General features: G+C 37.6%; 3 protein-coding genes across 3 annotated transcripts in view; 2 read left to right on the top strand and 1 right to left on the bottom strand.

The window, feature by feature from the left end:
• LOC133518477 (SUN domain-containing ossification factor) overlaps nt 1–20376 on the top strand; it is a 128485-nt gene that overhangs the window by 44299 nt on the left and 63810 nt on the right. The window lies entirely within an intron of this gene.
• LOC133518189 (uncharacterized) lies at nt 3113–19737 on the top strand. The gene is made up of 2 exons (XM_061851816.1): nt 3113–4558; nt 19558–19737. Exons 1-2 carry the CDS (start codon nt 3560–3562, stop codon nt 19735–19737), a joined length of 1179 nt encoding a protein of 392 aa, XP_061707800.1. The 5' UTR covers nt 3113–3559.
• LOC133518484 (uncharacterized) overlaps nt 12214–20376 on the bottom strand; it is a 237308-nt gene continuing 229145 nt past the window's right edge. The window contains exon 2 of the mRNA XM_061852197.1: nt 12214–12288. The gene's annotated coding sequence lies outside the window, so the exon portion shown is untranslated. The remainder of the gene's footprint in view (nt 12289–20376) is intronic.

Below are 20376 nucleotides of genomic sequence, written 5' to 3'. Positions count from 1 at the left end.
GGCGACAGGGCTCGGAACCGGTTTATTTTTAAATCCCAAAATAGCCCAATATTTTTAATTATTTTATAATCTTTACGTAGGACTGGATCATGTTTTTAGGCAACAACTCCCATTAAAAATGAAATAATAAACCAAAAAACGAAAAAGAACGTAATAATACCGGTATTTTTTGTATGAAGAATAAACCGGTTCCGAGCCTTGGTTGGCGAATAGCGTGCGTGAAATGCATCAAGGTAATTATTGTAATTATGTGTATGACTGTATATCACGCTAATTACAATGTATCAGAATCGACTTCCGTATGTGACATTGATATTCAATTAAGCATATCCAGTCGATAGCTGGTTGCTTATAATTGTTAAAAACATGTAAGTTTTTCTACTTTAAGAAGCCATTTTTCAATCCCCGCTCTCCAGTGATCAAAGTTTATTTTTATTTTTATAGGACATTATTACACAAATTGAGTCCTAAGTCCCACAGTAAGCTCAATAAGGCTTGTGTTGAGGGTACTTAGACAACGATATATATAATATATAAATATTTATATATACTTAAATACATAGAAAACACCCATGACTCAGGAACAAATATCCATGCTCGTCACACGAATAAATACCCTTACCAGGATTTGAACCCGGGACCATCAGCTTCGTAGGCAGACCCACTAGTAGGGGTCACAAAACCGCTAGTATTTTTCAAAACCGGTTTTTCGGTTTTTGTACATTACAAAACCGGGTTTTCCGGTTTTTCGGTGATTTTTCGGTTTTACATATAAAAAGTGAAAAAAACTGCATTTTATGAATTTAAACTTTAATATTCAGTCATTTAACAATGGATATAAAACCTTTTTTATATCTTATAATTATTAGGAACAAAAATTAAAAACAAAATAACTAAAATAATAACCTCCATGCACTTCTGGAACGCAAAATTAACTACAAATAGTTATCATTATAACACAAAACATCGTATATTCCTTTTACGAAAGTAAATACTTATTAAATACACTTAACATTTGACATCAATATTAATTTCTTTCATAGGTTAAGTTACTAAATTGGAGATCAGTGAAAAAAATAATGTAATTATAATCCCTCTTCTCGCCTTCTTTCAGCCAGGCAATTAAGAATAAATCATTATAATAACCCACATGTAGAGATATTCGTTGCAGGGATTAGTTCACATTTGTTTGCACACATATAATTTTAAATTTTTCATAGTTTGCATTTACCTTGTGGTTCGTACAATAAAAAGTTCGACTGCTAGTATTAGACTATTGCTAATAACTTTACTAATTGGTAGGCTAAATCAACTATCAAGGCAAGCGATTATTTTTGGTTTTTCTTTACGAATTGATAATGGGATCTTAGGATAGAGAGAATGTCTAATGTATCATCACTATACGTAGGTTAGGGCAATTAGCTAATTTTTATTAATTCAATTATATGTTTTATATTTACTGATAAACTAAAAAGTAGAAATTACAAATAGAAGAAGAAATTATAAGTAGTAATAAACTGATAATCAAAGTAATACTTACAACTATCAAGTATTTAAGTGTAAAACCGAAAAACTCGAAAATCCGGTTTTTTTAAATTTGAAAGCCGGTTTTCTCAATCGACGCAAAACCTGGTTTTTCCGGTTTTTTCGGTTTCGGTGAAACCGGTTTTGTGACCCCTACCCACTAGGCCAAACCGGTCGTCAAAGTTAAACTGACGGATAGGATTTATTCCATTGAAAATACGATTCTCATGTGACTCGTGTATCATCCTCGTAATTTATAGAATCTTATTGACAGATGTCAAAAAATAACAAGTAACACTTTGCAAAACTAGGTTTACCAAAAAAAACGTAAAAATTCAAGTGCCAGATTTACCAATAACATTCACAAACAGGTACATTCAAAAATATTTTTTTTTTGCATATTAAACTTGTATATTTCTTTTTCCTTCTTTAGGCCTCAGAAATGCATGGTTAACATTTTTGGGGTTAGTTATATATGTACCGTATATGTACTATTTACACACTAACGGGCGCGACGGCACATACCATTTCTCCAAAAAATATATTAACGATAAAGCACAGCGTGAGATTGCAATGTTTACCGATAAAAGGCTAAAATATTAGACGCACTAAATAATGGCTCCAGCTAACCCTACAGACTAGTAAAATAAAAACTACGAAAAAATTCTAGTTAGTGCGAACAATCAACGAATAGATCAACGGCAGCTGTCATCTCGTAGAAAGCTGCCGAACTTTTCAAACTTACTAGCAAATATTAACGATAACGTTGACAGATGATTTGGTGCTAACTGCCTTTAGCAATTAATACTTAAAGAGTGTGGCAGCTCTCTGACAACACTGTCAGTGTGGAAACGCCACTATATCCTAAGAAAATGACGTATATAATATAGTGGCTCAGCTGCACTTCGGTACCAAGTCTGTGCACTTGGCTATGGGCTCTACTAGATCCCGCTTTTAATAAAAATAATGTTTTTAACAAAAGTGTGCTGTCGTTATTGTTAATAGTCTCTGTTATCACGCTTACTGGCCACCGAGAATTGCCTATAAGTCTCCTGTTCAATGGCTTTTTGTGATAGGCTCGTCTTTAGCCAGCTAGTGTAGTAGCACAGAATAATAGTAGATACCGTACAGCAAATAAACTTCCTACTAAACCGAAGTTTGACAGCGATTCAGGGACGAATCGTGCTGTCCCTTTCTTATGTACGTTACTCTCCCTTTCGGCTATTTAGGGCTGTCAAAATTCAAGTAAGTACATGTCTTATCTGTGGTCGTACACGCAAAGGAACATCAAGCTGTACCAACCCTAATAATTGGTCGGAGCAATGCTGAGCCGAACGAAGTCGGGAACGCGCGAAAGGAACAGTTTCGCCCCCCTGGTAGTATAGTACCTACTATAGTAGATTTCATAATGTTTTTATTTTTAATGCTCAATATTGCTTGACATGTTAATAGCAAGTTGGCAAGTCCGTATTATAAGAAAAACTGATTGTTTTAACACTTCCCTGATATGTATAAGTGTGTTATGCACTCATTGTGACCCTTTCTCATTTATATATTACGCTTGGGTGTAGTTAGAAATGTAGTAAATAAGGAGTTCATAGATAGATTTTTTTTTTTCTATTCCTGGACAATATAAGAATGCCTCCTATTGGTTCATTATAATTCTACCTCATGTCATGTTATTCATTTAGAACTATTGCCTGGAAATTCGTGGGTTGATTTGTACTTACGTTATATAATCTAGTATTATTTTTCTTTGCCATTGGCCATCATGATTGTAGGTATTTGTATTAATTGGCATTTGGTAAAAGTGGGTAGCATTACATTGGGATATAATAAACCAGTCTCAGCTCGACGCCCGTGTTTAATTCACGACTCCCAAACTGCATACCTTGACATGGCGCAGCCGGTACCTAAGTGAAATTATATTGAGATAAAGTGGATTTCGTTGTTTTGTGCGGCTAATAAATGACAAACGGTGAAAGTGAGCAGTTTGCCGATTCTTAGGGAGGATATCGTCGTCATTTCTTTAACAATGGAGTCAGTTTTACAACCACCGCCGCCATTCTCGTTTGAGAATAATCTAGTTAATGTGACATCCGGAAATTTAAGTGCTGAGTGGGACAATTGGAAGAAATCTTTTAAAATCTATTACGAAGCATGTGAACTTTCGACGAAACCTAAAAAAGTGCAAGTGAATATATTGTTGCATGTCATCGGAACCAAATGTCGTGAAGTGTACGAGCAATTTACAAACGAGGAGACGGATACGGTGGAAGACTTGCTAAGAAAGTTTGACGCGTTTTTTGTCCCGGTAAAAAATTTGGCAGTCGAAAGGCATAAATTTTTTAAAAGAGATCAGAAGGACTTAGAGTCAACCGAACAGTACATTTTTGAATTAAATAAAATAGCTGCCAAATGCGAGTTTGGAGAATTGCGTGATGGTTTAGTGTGTAGCAGGTTCATATGTGGTGTAAAAGAGGTGACCCTTTCGGAACGGATGTTGAGGGAACCGGACATTTCATTAAAGAAAGCAATGGACATATGCAAGTTAGCAGAGATGTCTAAAATGCACGCATTAAATATAAAGACAAATAGTGTCGAACAGTACGTACACGAAGTTTCACAAAACAATAATCAATCCGGAACTACAACCTGTGACGTGCATGTAGTTAACAGACGTTATGCCTCAGCCGCTATAAACCGCCCGCGCCGGCCGTCTCACACACCGATGCGATCAAACGCGCCCAGCGGGGCTCGGGAGCATCAGACATATCACACCAGATCTTCATTTTATACCCCTAACCCCAGAGAGAAGACGTTTAATCTTCATAACAATCCATCACCGCAAGCAACGTCAAGTGAACCGCAGAGAACTTTTAACGGCTGTAGTAATTGCGGTCATGCGCACCGAAGGATGGAATGCCCCGCGTTCGGAGTACGGTGTAACAATTGCAATCGGATGAATCACTATGCGAGAATGTGTCGATCGTCGCGTCGCGTGTACGAAATACAGGAGGACTCCACCGATCAGGTAATCGCTCAAGTTAATAATGTTAACAGTGACTGGTCAGTAAATTTAGAGATAAACAAAGGGTGTATCACTTTTAAGCTAGCTTCTGGAGCGGATGTTAATGTATTGCCTAAAAGATTTTTAAGTAAAATCCAGTTGTCAACTAATGATTTAACTAAAACGTCAACAAAGTTGCATGGCTATTCTGGGAAAGAGATTATCGTAGTGGGAAAATGTTATTTAAAAGTAGCCTACAGGGGAAATACACATTTTTTGAAGTTCATAATTGCCGATGTTAATTCGTGTCCGGTACTTGGCAGGAGTTCATGCGTGGAATTAAATTTAGTTAAACTAATTATGTCTATTAATGAAAATTCTCCAAGTGAAAAAATATTAGACGAATTTTTAGATGTTTTCGAGGGTATGGGTTGCTTGCCAGGGGAATATAAAATACAATTAATAAACCGGCCAAGAGCATGTCGGGCCACGCTCAGTGTAGGGTTCCGTAGTTACTCTTCCGTCACAATAAGCTAAACTGGAGCTTAAAGTATAGTAAATTGTTAACCAAGGGATGAAACGGTACCTTTCACCCGAGTTAAACAAATAGGCAAATTTGCATAATCAGTACCTAATTAAAGTAAGTGTTTTTACTATGAAGGGAAAACTTTTTGCGATAACTCAAAAACAGCTAAACTGATCATATCCGCTATAGTTTTCATTTAATGTCTTTCTTAAGCTCTACTTCCACGATTTTTTTCATATTTTTTGGACCTATGGTTCAAAAGTTAGAGGGGGGGGGACACATTTTTTTTTTCTTTCGGAGCGATTATCTCCGAATATATTCACTTTATCAAAAAATATTTCTTGAAAACCCCTATTAGTTTTGAAAGACGTTTCCAACGATACCCCACACTCTAGGGTTGAAGCGAAAAAAAAAAATCACCCCCACTTTACGTGTAGGGGAGGTACCCTAAAAAAAATTAAATTTTTAGATTTTATTGTACGACTTTGTCGGCTTTATTGATTTATATATCCATGCCAAATTTCAGCTTTCTAGCACTAACGACCACGGAGCAAAGCCTCGGACAGACAGACAGACAGACAGACAGACAGACAGACAGACAGACAGACAGACAGACAGACGGACATGGCGAAACTATAAGGGTTCCGTTTTATGCCATTTGGCTACGGAACCCTAAAAAATGACATTTCCCCAGTAGTCCACGCTCCGAGAAAGCTACCGTTGGCATTAAAAGATCAGATAAAAAATAAATTGGATGAGATGGAAGAGGAAGGTATTATTTCAAAAGTAGAGGGCCCCACAGATTGGGTCAATAGTATGACGGTAGTCAAAAAACCAAATGGTGACTTACGTTTATGCCTGGATCCCCGCGACTTAAATAAAGCAATTAGGCGTGAACATTTTAAACTGCCAACTTTTGAGGAAATTACGGCGGAGTTGTTAGGTGCGAAGTATTTTAGCACATTAGACGCGAAGCAAGGTTTCTGGCAAGTAAAACTCCATCCAAGTAGCACAGACCTTTGTACTTTCAATACGGTATTCGGGAGATATAAATTTTTAAGGATGCCTTATGGAATCTCCTCGGCATCTGAAATATTTCACAAACGGTTGTATAGTCATTTTGATGATATAGAGGGTGTAGTATTATTTGTTGACGACTTGTTAGTGTATGGTCCAACTAAGGAAATTCATGATCAGAGATTAAGAGCGGTGTTGAATAGATGTAAAGATATTAACATAAAATTAAATAAGCAAAAATGCAGAATCGGCTTAACTGAAATAAAATATCTTGGCCACAAAATTGGCAGCGATGGCATTCGTCCGGATGATTCTCACATATCAGCGATTAGGGACATGCCTACGCCTCAAAATGTAAAAGATGTTGAGAGATTTTTGGGTCTTGTAACATACGTTAGTAATTTTATACCCAACTTCTCTGAGAAGTCTGCTAAGTTAAGAGAACTTTTAAGGAAAGACATCGAATGGCATTGGGACAAAAATCACGAAGATTGTTTTAAAAATCTACAAACATGTTTAACCTCTTCACCAGTATTGCAATACTATGATGTCAACGCACCGGTAGTGATTTCCGTTGATGCGAGTAAACATGGCTTGGGTGCTTGTTTATTACAAAGGAATTTACCAGTTTGTTACGCTTCTAAGTCATTAACAAAGACAGAGCAGGCATACGCTCAGATCGAAAAAGAGCTGTATGCTTGCGTCTTCGCTTGCGAGAAATTTTATACATATATATACGGCCGTACAAATATAATAATAGAAACCGATCATAAGCCACTCGTCCACATAATTAATAAGCCCCTTGCCCATGCTCCAGCACGATTGCAGAGAATGTTGATGCGTTTATATCCATACACGTTTACATTAGTGTACAAGCCCGGCAAATATCTATATATCGCTGACGCACTATCGCGGGCGCCTGCACCGAGCGCAGGCACGACCCTCCCTCCGCTCGACCATCTGGAAGCGCAGGCGCAAGTATGCGCGCTCGCGGCTTCCAATGCTTTAACCGACACACATTTATTAGAAGTACAAAAGTGTACAAAGGAGGATGATGAGCTTCAAAGTTTAATAAAAATAATTAAACGTGGTTGGCCAAATGAAAAAGAAAAAATTAAGGATACTTTAAAATGTTATTGGAATATTAGAGATGAACTTACTACTGATTTTGGAATGGTATGGAAGGGTAATAGGATTGTCATACCAAAGTGCATGCGACACGATATGTTAAAAAAAATTCACTCTAGTCACTTGGGACTAGATAAATGCAAACTTAGGGCTAGGGAGACAGTATACTGGCCAAATATTAATTCTCAATTACAAGATTATCTATCTAACTGTCAAGCGTGCCTCACTTATAAAAAACAAAATTCGAAGGAGCCTCTTATTTCACATGAAATACCGAAAAAACCATGGCGTAAAGTGGGGGTAGATATTTTTCACTTAGCGAATCAATCGTACATACTTATTGTAGATTACTTCAGTAAATTTATAGAAATAGCAAAATTACAAAGTCTAAAATCAGAAAACGTAATTTCTGAACTAAAATACATATTTCGAAGACACGGGATACCGAAAATTGTAATGAGCGATAACGGACCAGAATTCTCCTCTAACCTTTTTAAACAGTTTTCTTTGAATTGGAAATTCCACCACGTCACCTCGTCCCCTGGACACGCTCAATCGAACGGTCAAGTGGAACGATCTATTCAAACAATAAAAAATATTATGAAAAAAACTAACTTCGATGGATCAGACTTAGATATTGCGTTATTAGAGTACGTATGTACGCCGATAAGTGATATTTTGCCGTCACCTGCAGAGTTGTTATATAACAGGAAACTCCGAGGTATAATTCCGTACAAAAGTAACCCAACGGTACCTAAGATAAGAATGCAACAACATTATCACGATAGATTAACACAAAGACAGGAGATTCAAAAACATTATTTCGATTTACGTACCAGAAACTTAACCCCCTTAATCATTGGACAAAAAATAAAATTAAAATTATTTAATAGTTGGGTTCCAGGCACAGTTCACAGCATTTTAGGACCTAGGACATATCTGATCTCAATGCCTAACGGTAACGTTCTACGACGCAACAGGAGACATTTAATTATAGACTCATACGAAAGACCAGAACCTACATATCTCAACCTAGATGATGACGTAATCTCTCTCTCGTTAGTTACGCAACCACAAATAACATCCAACTCCAGCCAACCGGTTGTTCAGTCAGCTGATCAGAATGTGCAAACTAATGATATGTTTTATCGTACTCGTTCCGGCAGGACAGTGCGACCTCCTGATCGGTGGGGATACCCCTCCACGTCCACTACCGTCAATCGTGTCACGTGAGCCATAACTTTCGTTTTTATTGTTAGCATAAGTGTGTTTAGCATAAAGTGTGCATGTAATTAATAAGAGATTTGATAAAACAATAGTTTAATTACCTAAAGTAAGTAACTTTGAGTTAATATAAAACTTTGTTGATACCTATTGTACAAGGAATTCGAGTACCTAAGCATCAAAATGTATGTATTGTAAAAAATAAATAAAAATTAAAATAAAATAAAAAACTATGTACATTCCATAAGCTCATTACACCGAGGTACCTACTTAGTCAATTGTGCTTTGACAGTGACTAAAAATATTTTGCAGACTTCAAGTAGGTATGTTCTTATGTTGACATATTTGTCATATAATATAAATAATTATAAAATAAGAATTTAAAATATGAAAATGCATAAAATTCTATATGTATTTGGTGTTATAATTATAAGTACTGCATGAGAGTCATGTTATTTTTAATACATTTGTAAAACTAAATTTCTATCAACTTACTTCAACGTAAGAGATATTCAAGTTTAGATTAAGTAGTAAGCACGATATAATCAAATTGGCATGTGATAAATTTCCAATTAATAATATTCAATTACCTTCTTCTTGCATCTGTGTAAGAAGATGGACTTAATGTTATTTTAGTTGTAATTTTCCACACACGTTTACATTCAAATTCATAGTCATGTTGTTGTTATGCAAGTGTTTACAAACAATAACAGTACGTACTACCTACCTAGTATATAGTCTAAGGTGTGTGTTTAATAACCCTTTTTATCCGTCACTAACCGCTGTGAGATAACACGCGTATTAATGAAAAACAAACTTTCTAGCATTTAAATAAAGTCTATAATTGCGAGTCGTCTGCTATTTCTGTGGGGGATGGAAAGGTGATTTAAACAATCTGATCACTACATGGTGTTCTATTTAAATTATTTAATTTTTCAAAGAAGGAGGTTGTAGGTATTTGTATTAATTGGCATTTGGTAAAAGTGGGTAGCATTACATTGGGATATAATAAACCAGTCTCAGCTCGACGCCCGTGTTTAATTCACGACTCCCAAACTGCATACCTTGACAATGATTATTAGACCCTTTAAAGACCGCTTTTCACATCTAAGTCTATAATCATTTCTATGTAATTCGATACAAAGCGGCTTTTACTTAACAGCCATTTAAATTTGTCTAAACGACTGTGGCATTCTCATAATTCGCTGGGTAAAGTGAATTTCTATACGCCTTCTCTCTGTCAAATAAAACAGAGTGTCTATTACCTATTCTTGGCCTGGACGGGATTCCTGGCCGTGTGATTACTGTTGCCTACGGAGTCCAACAATAGTGTAACTTGTAGCCTCGAAATCCTTAACAACATAACTTGGCTCAGCTACCCAAAATGAGACTTGGCCTCCGATACAAGACAGCGCCACTTTTCTCGGTTCTGTGCGACACACAACATAACATTAAACTTAAAATACCCCGAAGGCAATGAAACAGAAGAAACGATTTCCATGAAACATATTTAAGAATAACCGCTAGACAACCTGCTTACAAATAATAATAAAAAAACGCAAAAAAGTACATGGTCGCCATCATAAAATCCAAAGTTAAACTTGTAGAACGACTATTATGTGACGTTCACAGCGTCACAAAGCTCAAGAGCGCCACCGTGGTATCCATTTCACTCGCCTCTGTTCGCCTAGGAATTGAAACATCCTAAAACGGCCAGGAATAGAACGACCTGTATTAATTGACTTCCGTAAACCAATTTACGCCTTATTATTAAGTCATAAAGGTCGACTATTGTCTGTCCAATAAAATCATGAAAGGATTTTCTTATCCTGAATAGTAACACTAGCAACTTCAAGCATACAGTAATGGAGTAGCATTTCAGTAACTTAGCCCTCATGTCAAAAAACTTTCACAAAGTGCAAAAAATCGTATAAAGACATATCCATATGTGATGTCTGTGTGCGTCAAAATAGTACGGTCGCCAAATCTCAAAAGCCCTCTAGAAACACGATTTAATTGACTCGGCTCGGCCTTACCCACAACCGGTATCAATGTGTTCGGACAGTTCTCCTGATCACCGTACATGCGGTAGTAAAGCGGAAAAATGGTGGAGGGGATAGTAATGACGTCACAAAGATGGCGGCCGGACCTATTCTTTTTGGCGGTGTATCTCGAAAACCACTTAACCGATTTTAATCATCGAGGTGTCAAATAATAGCTTATATTATGGAGATTATTTCCTTTTCTACAAACATTTACGTGAAACCTATAGGAAAAAAAATAATCACAAAAAACAGTTTTTTTATAAAATTATTATTTTTTATTTTGTAAAAATCTCCGTAAATATTAGCATTTCGCAAATTTTGTTTAATATAAAACATATTGCTTCATTATTAAGGAATATAATGAGCCTTAAAACATACAGATCGAGTAATAAACAATGAAGCTACACTCATTTATTTGCGCATGGGTAACGATAACTGGCTTTTACCGGTCGAAACTGTGGTGACTGTTACGATACGTATTGAATGGAATTTATAGAGTATCGGTTTTAATTACTGAAATTATAATGACAATTATAAAAACCAGACACAATAATGTTACCTTACTTCGACGTTTAGTCTCTTTTTTCGTCTTAATCATAGGTAGGTACATATTTCTTTTTACTTAAAAATTTTATACAGGGTGAACTTTTAACCACCAGTCATACTCTGCGCAGCGACTTTATAGGTCATACTGAACAACTTTTACTATTAGTAGTCCCCAAGCCGCTCCGAGGCCAGATTTAATTGACTCAGCTCGGCCTTACCCACAACCGGTATCAATGTGTTCGGGCGTTTCTCCTGATCACCGTACATGCGGTAGTAAAGCGGAAAAATGGTGGGAGGGGATAGTAATGACGTCACAAAGATGGCGTCCGGACCTATTCTTTTTGGCGGTGTATCTCGAAAACCACTTAACCGATTGTATTCATCGAGGTGTCAACTAATAGCTTATATTATGGAGATTATTTCCTTTTTACAAACATTTACGTGAAACCTATAGGAAAATAATAATCACAAAAAACATTTTTTTTATACATTTGGTTGGTAGGTTTGTCTTATGTTTTAAAGCAGTAAAATCTTTCAAGTCGAAACACAGTATAAATATACATTTTGTTGTCTAATCTAAAAGTATGATGTTCATTATTTAAGACTGATTAGTGATTACTGAATTAAATAACATGCTATTTGTTATTTTTGTTTTATTTTTTAAATCAGGTATTAATTTATTCACTATGTATCACTATACAGGCAAAATGTGTATCATAGTTGGTCTGTAAGTACTTACTACTTGTGTCGAATATAGGTATAAGATGAAATTTTAACCACCAGCCATACTCTGCGCAGTGACTTTACAGGTCATACTGAACAACTTTTATTATGGGACCAATGCCGAATCACGCAAGAAAATTTGGATCTGGAATGACACCCACTGGCTGTGCCCTACCACACAAAGCGAGATGACATTCACAATGCCCATACCTCTCTTTTGGACGTAGTTTAAGGACGTACCCGGGTCCATGACGCATGCTCGCCACACCGCTGCTTAAAATAAGCTGACGCACCGTAAATTGAACTGCGCAAAAATCGCAAAAAATATTACACGGAGATCTTATGGCAGACACCGTACCGGTGACGTAAAAGACGCAACTGTTTTGCGAACAAAAAAGATTCGCGTGAAGCACGTCACTGCGATTCCGTACCGTCACCGTTTTTTAAACAGCGGTGTGGGGAGCATGCGTCAAAAACGGTACGCATACGACGCGTCACTGCGATTCCGTATCGTGACCGTTTTTTAAGCTGCGGTCTGGTCGCACCTTGTATTGTATTGTATTGTATTGTATTGTATTGTATTGTATTGTATTCGGGCGATTTTTCCGCAACTCGACGACTTGCGCCTATTTTGCGTGATATGTTGGGGGTGGGCTAGTCCTGCCAGCCCAGCTCCTCGAGGAATCCTATCAAACCTTTGATGTTGAGTAGGACCTCGGGGAGGTCTCTCGGAGATCCGAGATGTTTAGCCCTGTATGGAGTCACTCCGCTGCATTCCAGCACCACGTGAGAGGCTGTTTCTTCTGTCTCCATGCAACCTCGGCACAGGGGACTGTCTGTGACACCTGTTGTGAAAAGATGTTTGTTAAATAGTCCATGACCTGTTATGACACTGGTTACCATACTCAGTCGGACCTTCCCTAGTTGCAGGAGCGCCCTTGTGAGTTTTCCGTTGATGCCAGGCATGGCTTCTTTTGCCTGTCTGCATCCAGTCTGGTTCAGCCAGTGTTCTGTGTGTAGTTTCCCTGTACGTGCCAGCAGCATTGAGCGTACCTTGCTAAATGGTATCGGAAGAATCGGTTCCGGACCAATCGCCCCCGCATTCGATCCTTGCCTGGCAAGCTCGTCCGCAGCATCGTTACCTCGGGATCCACTGTGTCCCTTGATCCATTGTAGGGTGATCTTGTTATTATGACATACCTCCATTTAGTGATGGGTAGGACATCAATTTAAAATGAGTTTGTATGAGTACCTCATTCTCTAAAATGAGGTGTTACAATGTCTTACTTCAAATGAGGAGAGGTACTAGCACTTTTGCAGCATCGACTATTCCATCAACTCCAACGGCAGCAAACCATATTTAATGTAAATACATATTTAGGCATTGCTAAACTTCCTTTTAAATATTTACTTGGAGTGCAATTCTGGAGGTTTAAAACAGAACTTTAACAGCAGAAGACATACATTTAAGAATCAAACTAAGGAGTTAAAGTACATACAACCTATTGCAACTTAATTTGATGCTTTTATGAAACTTGTTCTAATTTAGCAGTTTATTATTTTTATTGTTAGATTGTTCAGTATCAATCCTTGCTACTTGATAACATTTAACATTCATATATTGAAATAAATACTAACCATAAACTACCAAACAAACAATTAACAAACTAAGGAGAACAAATCCAATATTTTTTGTACCATTATTATATAGAAATTACTAACTTACCACCTCATAATTTATCAGTAATAATATCATTGTAATATGATAACAAACGAAAGCCTCAATAACGTTCGCGCGGTAATGCCACCGGCGTGTAATATACACCTGATTTTTGTATGCAAAAGACACAAAGAAAGACCCACAGGTATATTTTATCGCGAAAACAATGTTAATATATTGTTATTTTGGTATAATTATAAGAATGGTCACTGATCACTATTTATAAAACACAACTAAAGATTACGAACAACTTTTTCGAGTTTCTCGTACTATAAATATGTCAAAATCATAAATGATCGAAATACTATACGAAGCACGTTAACAAAAAGTATTACAAATTCAAATCGTTAAAATGTACATGTTTATTTCACCTATACAAATTATATTTACTTTTTTATTAATAAACTAATGTAAAATATCATATTTTGTGTACGCCACTATATTATATTTCAATAATTTAAATAATATTTTGGTCTCTTAAACGATAACTTTTTCTAAGCAAGCTTTGTAAATGCCCAGTGAGACTTGGTTGGCATTTCAATCGCTTATCAAGTAACCATTTCACTGTCCAGTCTAATTGATTCAGATTATACATGACACCAGCAATATGAGTCTTGAGGTCAGGTTATACTGGTATGCGCGTTAGTACAATAATAGCTAACAAATATGGAGGCCTACCGCGAACCACGAAGTTTTGCTTTGCTGTCGCACTTACGTATGAAATTACAAGTGCGACAGAGAGAAAAAACTTTCTTCGGTAGGTTCTTTGATGACTTAGATTTTTCGCTTTTGACAAGTAACTTAGCAATGCTAGGATCAAAATGGCGTAATATGTATGTAGGCTTGCGGACGCTTACGCTTGTTTTCTTTCGTGTTTCATTTTTAACGTATTTTCGATGAGGTGTTATTGAAGCACGGCGCGTGTCTGTCTCACTCCCTCTTTCGGTAAATCTAATTCATTGTTTCATTTTGAAAGGATTTTTGTGGAGATGTCACAGTGAGGCGAGTGAATGGTACAAACACAACGCATTTCTCGGTGGACCTTTTGTCCTTGCAATAAGGTTTGTAGTTAGGCAGTTGATAGTGTGAGCGATGAATGCGATGACGTCAATGACTCATTTCTTCATTTGAATGTCGGCGAGCACCGAGCGCCTCGCGACTCTCTTGCGAGTTGTGAGGAACGCGAGTGAGTTTGAAAGGCTGAGAGTTCTTTTTTAAATTTGAAGTGTTTGAATGGTTTGAGTGGTAAGAGCTGTGTGTGATGCGCGCGAGTAAATGAGTAAAATTAATTGAGGAGTGATGTATGACATTTATGCGGTGTGAAGTTCTGCGACAATTTAACTAAATGAGTGGTACAAATGAGGTGCCTCACGAGTGAGCAACTCAACACTATAGTCGTTCGTGGCATTCGTGTATAAGTTTGGATGTAACTATATGGCTATTTAGAGCCTTAAGACTGCTCTACTGTCGGAGAGTAGGCGGATGGAAGATCCTACTACCTTCCTTGCAGTGATGGCAGCCACCGCGTTTATGATGCCCATGCACTCAGCTTGGAATACCGAGTTATGGGCTCCTAGCGGAGTGGTGATCGACATGTTCAGGTCTTCTGAGAAGGTTCCAGAGCCCGATCCGCTGTCTGTTTTGGACCCATCAGTGAAGATTCTCAGCTCCCGGGGATTGAGTCCTTCATGATTGTCGTCCTCATATAACTGTATTTTGTACCTTTTATCGAAGATAGCTTATTTGTGAATCCGGTCCGTGCCTGACCTAAGCACTGGAAATTCGTCATACACCTTTTCCAGGCATTTTGTGTGAAGAGCTCCTGTGATGTTAGACCATATCTTGAGGGTTCGCAACCTTAACGCTGAAAGACTGGCCTCTTGCTGTATGTGTAGGTGCAGCGGTGGAAGGTTTAGCATGACCTCCATGGCTGCAGTCGGGGTAGACCTCGTGCAGCCAGTGGTGGCCGCGCATGCGAGCCTTTGAAGTCTTTGTAGTTTGTCTCGTACGTTGCCTAGGTTTGTTCTTGGCCACCAAACCAGAGCACCGTAACAGAGTAAGGGGCGGATTATCGTCTTATAGAGCCAGAGGGTAATTTTCGGGTTGAGTCCCCACCTCTTACCAATCATCCTTCTGCACTGCCAGAAGACAACTCCCGCCTTGTCTATCCGTTTGTTGATGTGGTTGTTCCAATTGAGTTTATTGTCGAGAGTTAGTCCTAAGTACTTAACTTCATCGGACAGCTGTAGCTCAGTTTGGAAAAGTGTTGGTCTGGTAAAGTTGGTCGCACCTTTATATGGGACAGTCAAAATTTTTTTCGCGATTTCGGAATTGGTCCCATAGTAAAAGTTGTTAAGTATGACCTATAAAGTCGCTGCGCAGAGTATGACTGGTGGTTAAAAGTTCAGCCTGTATAAAATTTTTAAGTAAAAAGAAATATGTACCTACCTATGATTAAGACGAAAAAAGAGACTAAACGTCGAAGTAAGGTAACATTATTGTGTCTGGTTTTTATAATTTTAATTATAATTTCAGTAATTAAAACCGATACTCTATAAATTCCATTCAATACGTATCGTAACAGTCACCACAGTTTCGACCGGTAAAAGCCAGTTATCGTTACCCATGCGCAAATAAATGAGTGTAGCTTCCTAGCTTCATTGTTTATTACTCGATCTGTATGTTTTAAGGCTCTTTATATTCCTTGATAATGAAGCAATATGTTTTATATTAAACAAAATTTGCGAAATGCTAATATTTACAGAGATTTTTACAAAATAAAAAATAATAATTTTATAAAAAAACTGTTTTTTGTGATTATTTTTTTTCCTATAGGTTTCACGTAAATGTTTGTAGAAAAGGAAATAATCTCCATAATATAAGCTATTATTTGACACCTCGATGATTAAAATCGGTTAAGTGATTTTCGAGATACACCGCCAAAAAGAATAGGTCCGGCCGCCATCTTTGTGACGTCATTACTATCCCCTCCACCATTTTTCCGCTTTACTACCGCATGTACGGTGATCAGGAGAACTGTCCGAACACATTGATACCGGTTGTGGGTAAGGCCGAGCTGAGTCAATTAAATCTGGCCTCGGAGCGGCTTGGCGACCGTACTAAAATGAGAATGTTTAAATTTTTATTTAAATGTGCGTGTGTCTCTGCGTGTTTTGTCTCAGATCTTTTTTGCATGTGTGAGTTATTTGTTTACCTCCCCGCAAAATTCGGCAGACAAAAAAAACAAATAAGACATGAGGCTACTCCAGCGCCGGCATCATGGTTCCATTTTTTATCACTTGCCACTATGCCCGTCACTTTCGCACTTACATACTTATTAGAACGTGCAGGCATGGTGACAAATGATAAAGAGCCGACCATGTTAGCTCTACAGTTGTTGTATGCTCGAACTTGCAACAATGCAGTTCTCAAAGGGCCCGCTTTGCCGCATTTCTGAATATCATTGGACTGGTATGACGGTGACTAATAAATAGTTGGTTTATGGTGACATGGACTAATATTAATTCGATTTTCAACTGCCTCAGAGCATGTTTCCGTTTATTATTGAAACTGTAAAACTAGATTGTTGGATTTGTTAATATACACTTTCGGCGTAGCTATTTCCATAACAAATATACTTCATTTTAAGTTCATTAACTTCATATCCCTTATGATTTAAAATAACCATTTGACTGGCTAAAATGACCGACAGTGGGAGAAAATAAATAAAACTCGATTTCCGAGAGCCCGAGAAAAAGCAAAATTACTACCATTTGATGGTCATAAATAATCATAGATAAAACTGATGGTCGAAAAGTCATATAACTTTACGCATGTTTTCTTTTAGATATATTTGTTTATAACGTATAAACAGACGCATGTAAATATACGGCTTTTACACTTTGCTTGTGCAGTTTCCGCCGCCGGTATGTTCCCCAAAATGTTGCTGAACCTGAATCTTCTCGCTATGCTTGCACTGCAGCAGCAAAGTAAACGCTTTTAGGGCTCCCCGCGGTTTTCATCGATTTTTGACAAGTTTTGAGTCGATATATACACCTACATTTCAACTACAGATAGAATTATGAGACAATCGGCTATCGGTTCTTCAATCTTTTATCTCAATTCTGGTCAGCTGGATTTTGAAAGAAATGAATACTTATTTTTTATATATTTTTTTAAACATTGACTTTTTTCGATACTCGATTGCTATGAAGCGACTTTGCGACTTAAACGAAATCTACATATTTGGATTTGTCTTTGACGTCTCTAAAAACTGGTCAGAGATTATAATTTTAAACTAATTAACACAACATTTATGGCCAGAAAACCAGTTTTTTGGCCTAAAATTATTCAACTTTAATGCCGAATATCTCCAAGTCAATGAACTTAGAAATAAATATGGGTTACTTGTATTGCTTAAAGCCGTTGCTGTCAATATGATAAGCTATAAAAACATTAGAAAACAAAGGGATTCAGAGCGAAGGTCATTACTTCATTAGATCTACGAAAATTGTCACACGTCAACGCTTCACATGCTGTCTAAGTGACATAGAAATCTCATCTAAAAGTCATCTTAAACTTTGTTGGCATAATTATACTCTTTTGTTTAGAGATTAGTCTCGGATCAACGATAGAGACGCTCAAGCGGTCTCGTTGCGGTGTATTTTTAGATACGGCAGTGCGTTGGGTGCATCGTGTGTCATGTTATGTTTTGTCAGCCTGAATCTAATGAAATGACGCATTTCAGTTAAGGTTCATTTACCTAAGTGTTTGAGTTCGATTAGTTTAAAAAATGTGACAGATGTGTTACCTAAGTTATGTTTAAATTATGATTCTTTCGGTTGTAGTAGGGTAAAAATTCAGTGCATTTTATAGGGTTCATGTAAGTACTAGGTACGACTTAGAATGTCCCAAACGTCTTGTCGGATTATGAAATATTATTTTGAACTTCTATGCTAGTAATTTATTTTTAAAAGCAACTACATATTTAAGGTTAATGAAAAGGCAAAGTTGGGGCTCAATTTATCATTATATTTGTTCACATTTATATATGAAATCACTATAACGTGATCAAATTTTTGAGGCACTTATCTTAAGGCCCCGTAGGTTCGTGATCTCTCTCACTCTCACTGAGCATAAGCTTGAGAGATGGATGTGCGTGCTAGGGCTAGCGAATATCATGTTTTTGAATTTTAATTTGCTGTAAGTTTAAAAAAAATGTATAGTGCATTTTAGACCTAAGTACGTGATTTTTTTCTATGGAGCGAAATTAAAAAAATCAGTATTCTAATCGATTAAGTTACTAGAGAAAATCATTAAGATAACTGATTATTTTTTCTGCAACCGTATTGTGATTCTGAACCTACGGCACCTTAAAGCACACACAAAAATCACATAATGAACTGGAGCGTTCAAACCGATCTCAATTAGGAATAACCGGTGATTATTGATGGGGCGCGTGCAAAGAAAGTCTTACTAGTACCTAGCCTAGAGTAACAAGTAAGGGTGTACGTGGAAATCAGATAAGGATAACAAGATCTTGCCAAGTTGCCACGTGAGAACGGGCTTCGCAGACGCGTTTCTGTGCAAGCGTGCACTTGCACGTGCTTCCGCCTTTGTTTCTGTCTTGTCAATATGAGTATTGCCCGTAAACACATGGGCGTACGCATTTTCACTAGCATTTTCGATTTAACTAGGTACAGAGCGCGAGCCAGGAACAAATATCCATAACCAATCGCCTCCTGGGCGAAAACTCGCATAGTGGTTAACGGCTATATATGATGAACCATCGTGGACGTCAGGGGCCGCTCCGTTGGTGGGTTGAGGAATGGCAGCATTGGCAGCCACCGAAACACGTAAAAAAAAGTCACCGCCTCCCGTTTGATACTTTGTCAGTTATGATAGTTCACATGCTAGAAATAAAATAAAATAAAATGGATGGAATTTTCATTTAAAAAAGTGGATCTATTTGCAAGAACTTCCAACATTTTCAATAAATGTTTTGTTTACCTTACTTGTTAAATTAAAGGTTAGGTTCGTTAATTTAGGTTCATGCTAATCGCCAGTAATCTAAGTACTTGTTTTTTTGTTACAGGTATGTATCCAGAGCGTGAGCAGAATCAAATTAAGGCCCGGCGCCCACTATCAGCATGGCACGGCAAAGGATCCTTCGGCATTTTGCCGAGGCGTCCTCAGGCATGCTATGACGTCCCCAGGCATTCCGAGGCGTCCTCAGGCATGCCCAGGTGTGCTTGAGGATGTCGAGGCGTTCTGAGCATGTCTGGCAGGTTTGACACCTTGGTATGCCTGAGAACGACAGAGGGTTGCCTCAGAATTCCCAAGGACACCTCGGTATGCCTGAGGACACCTCGGCAAAATGCCCAAGGATCTCTTACCGTGCCATGCTGATAGTGGGCGCCGGGCCTAATATTAAGTGGGTATAGTTTTCAAAGCATAATATAATGGTATAGGTACCTGCTGTTAGGAAGTCAAGTAGCAGATAAGCTTCGGGTTACCCACGAATGTAAACCGTCCATTACTGGCCACCCTCCAATTACTGGCCACCTTATAATAAATTTTTAAAATTAGAATTCTATTTATTTACACAATTCAAGTAAACTAAATAACTATCGTTCTGATGATTAAATTAGATTGTGTGATTATTAAACAGAACCCCTTTAAGTATAAAGTGGCCAGTAATAGACGGTTTACCCTATCTCGCTCCGCAACAGTTGCCTGTTCAAACTTCCAAGCAGTGTTGGCCGAACGTTAATTGCAATTGATAATTAACCATTACAAATTGAACCGTAAACCGTAACGGACGGTTACAGTTTACAGTTCAATTTGTAATGGACATTTGCATTAACGTTTCGGCCAATACTGCTTCCAAGAATATGTATAAGTACCTACTTAG

The sequence above is a fragment of the Cydia pomonella genome, chromosome 5 (genome assembly GCF_033807575.1).
Source record: "Cydia pomonella isolate Wapato2018A chromosome 5, ilCydPomo1, whole genome shotgun sequence".
Taxonomy (NCBI): Eukaryota; Metazoa; Arthropoda; class Insecta; order Lepidoptera; family Tortricidae; genus Cydia; species Cydia pomonella.
This window is presented reverse-complemented; position numbering and strand designations above follow the sequence as displayed.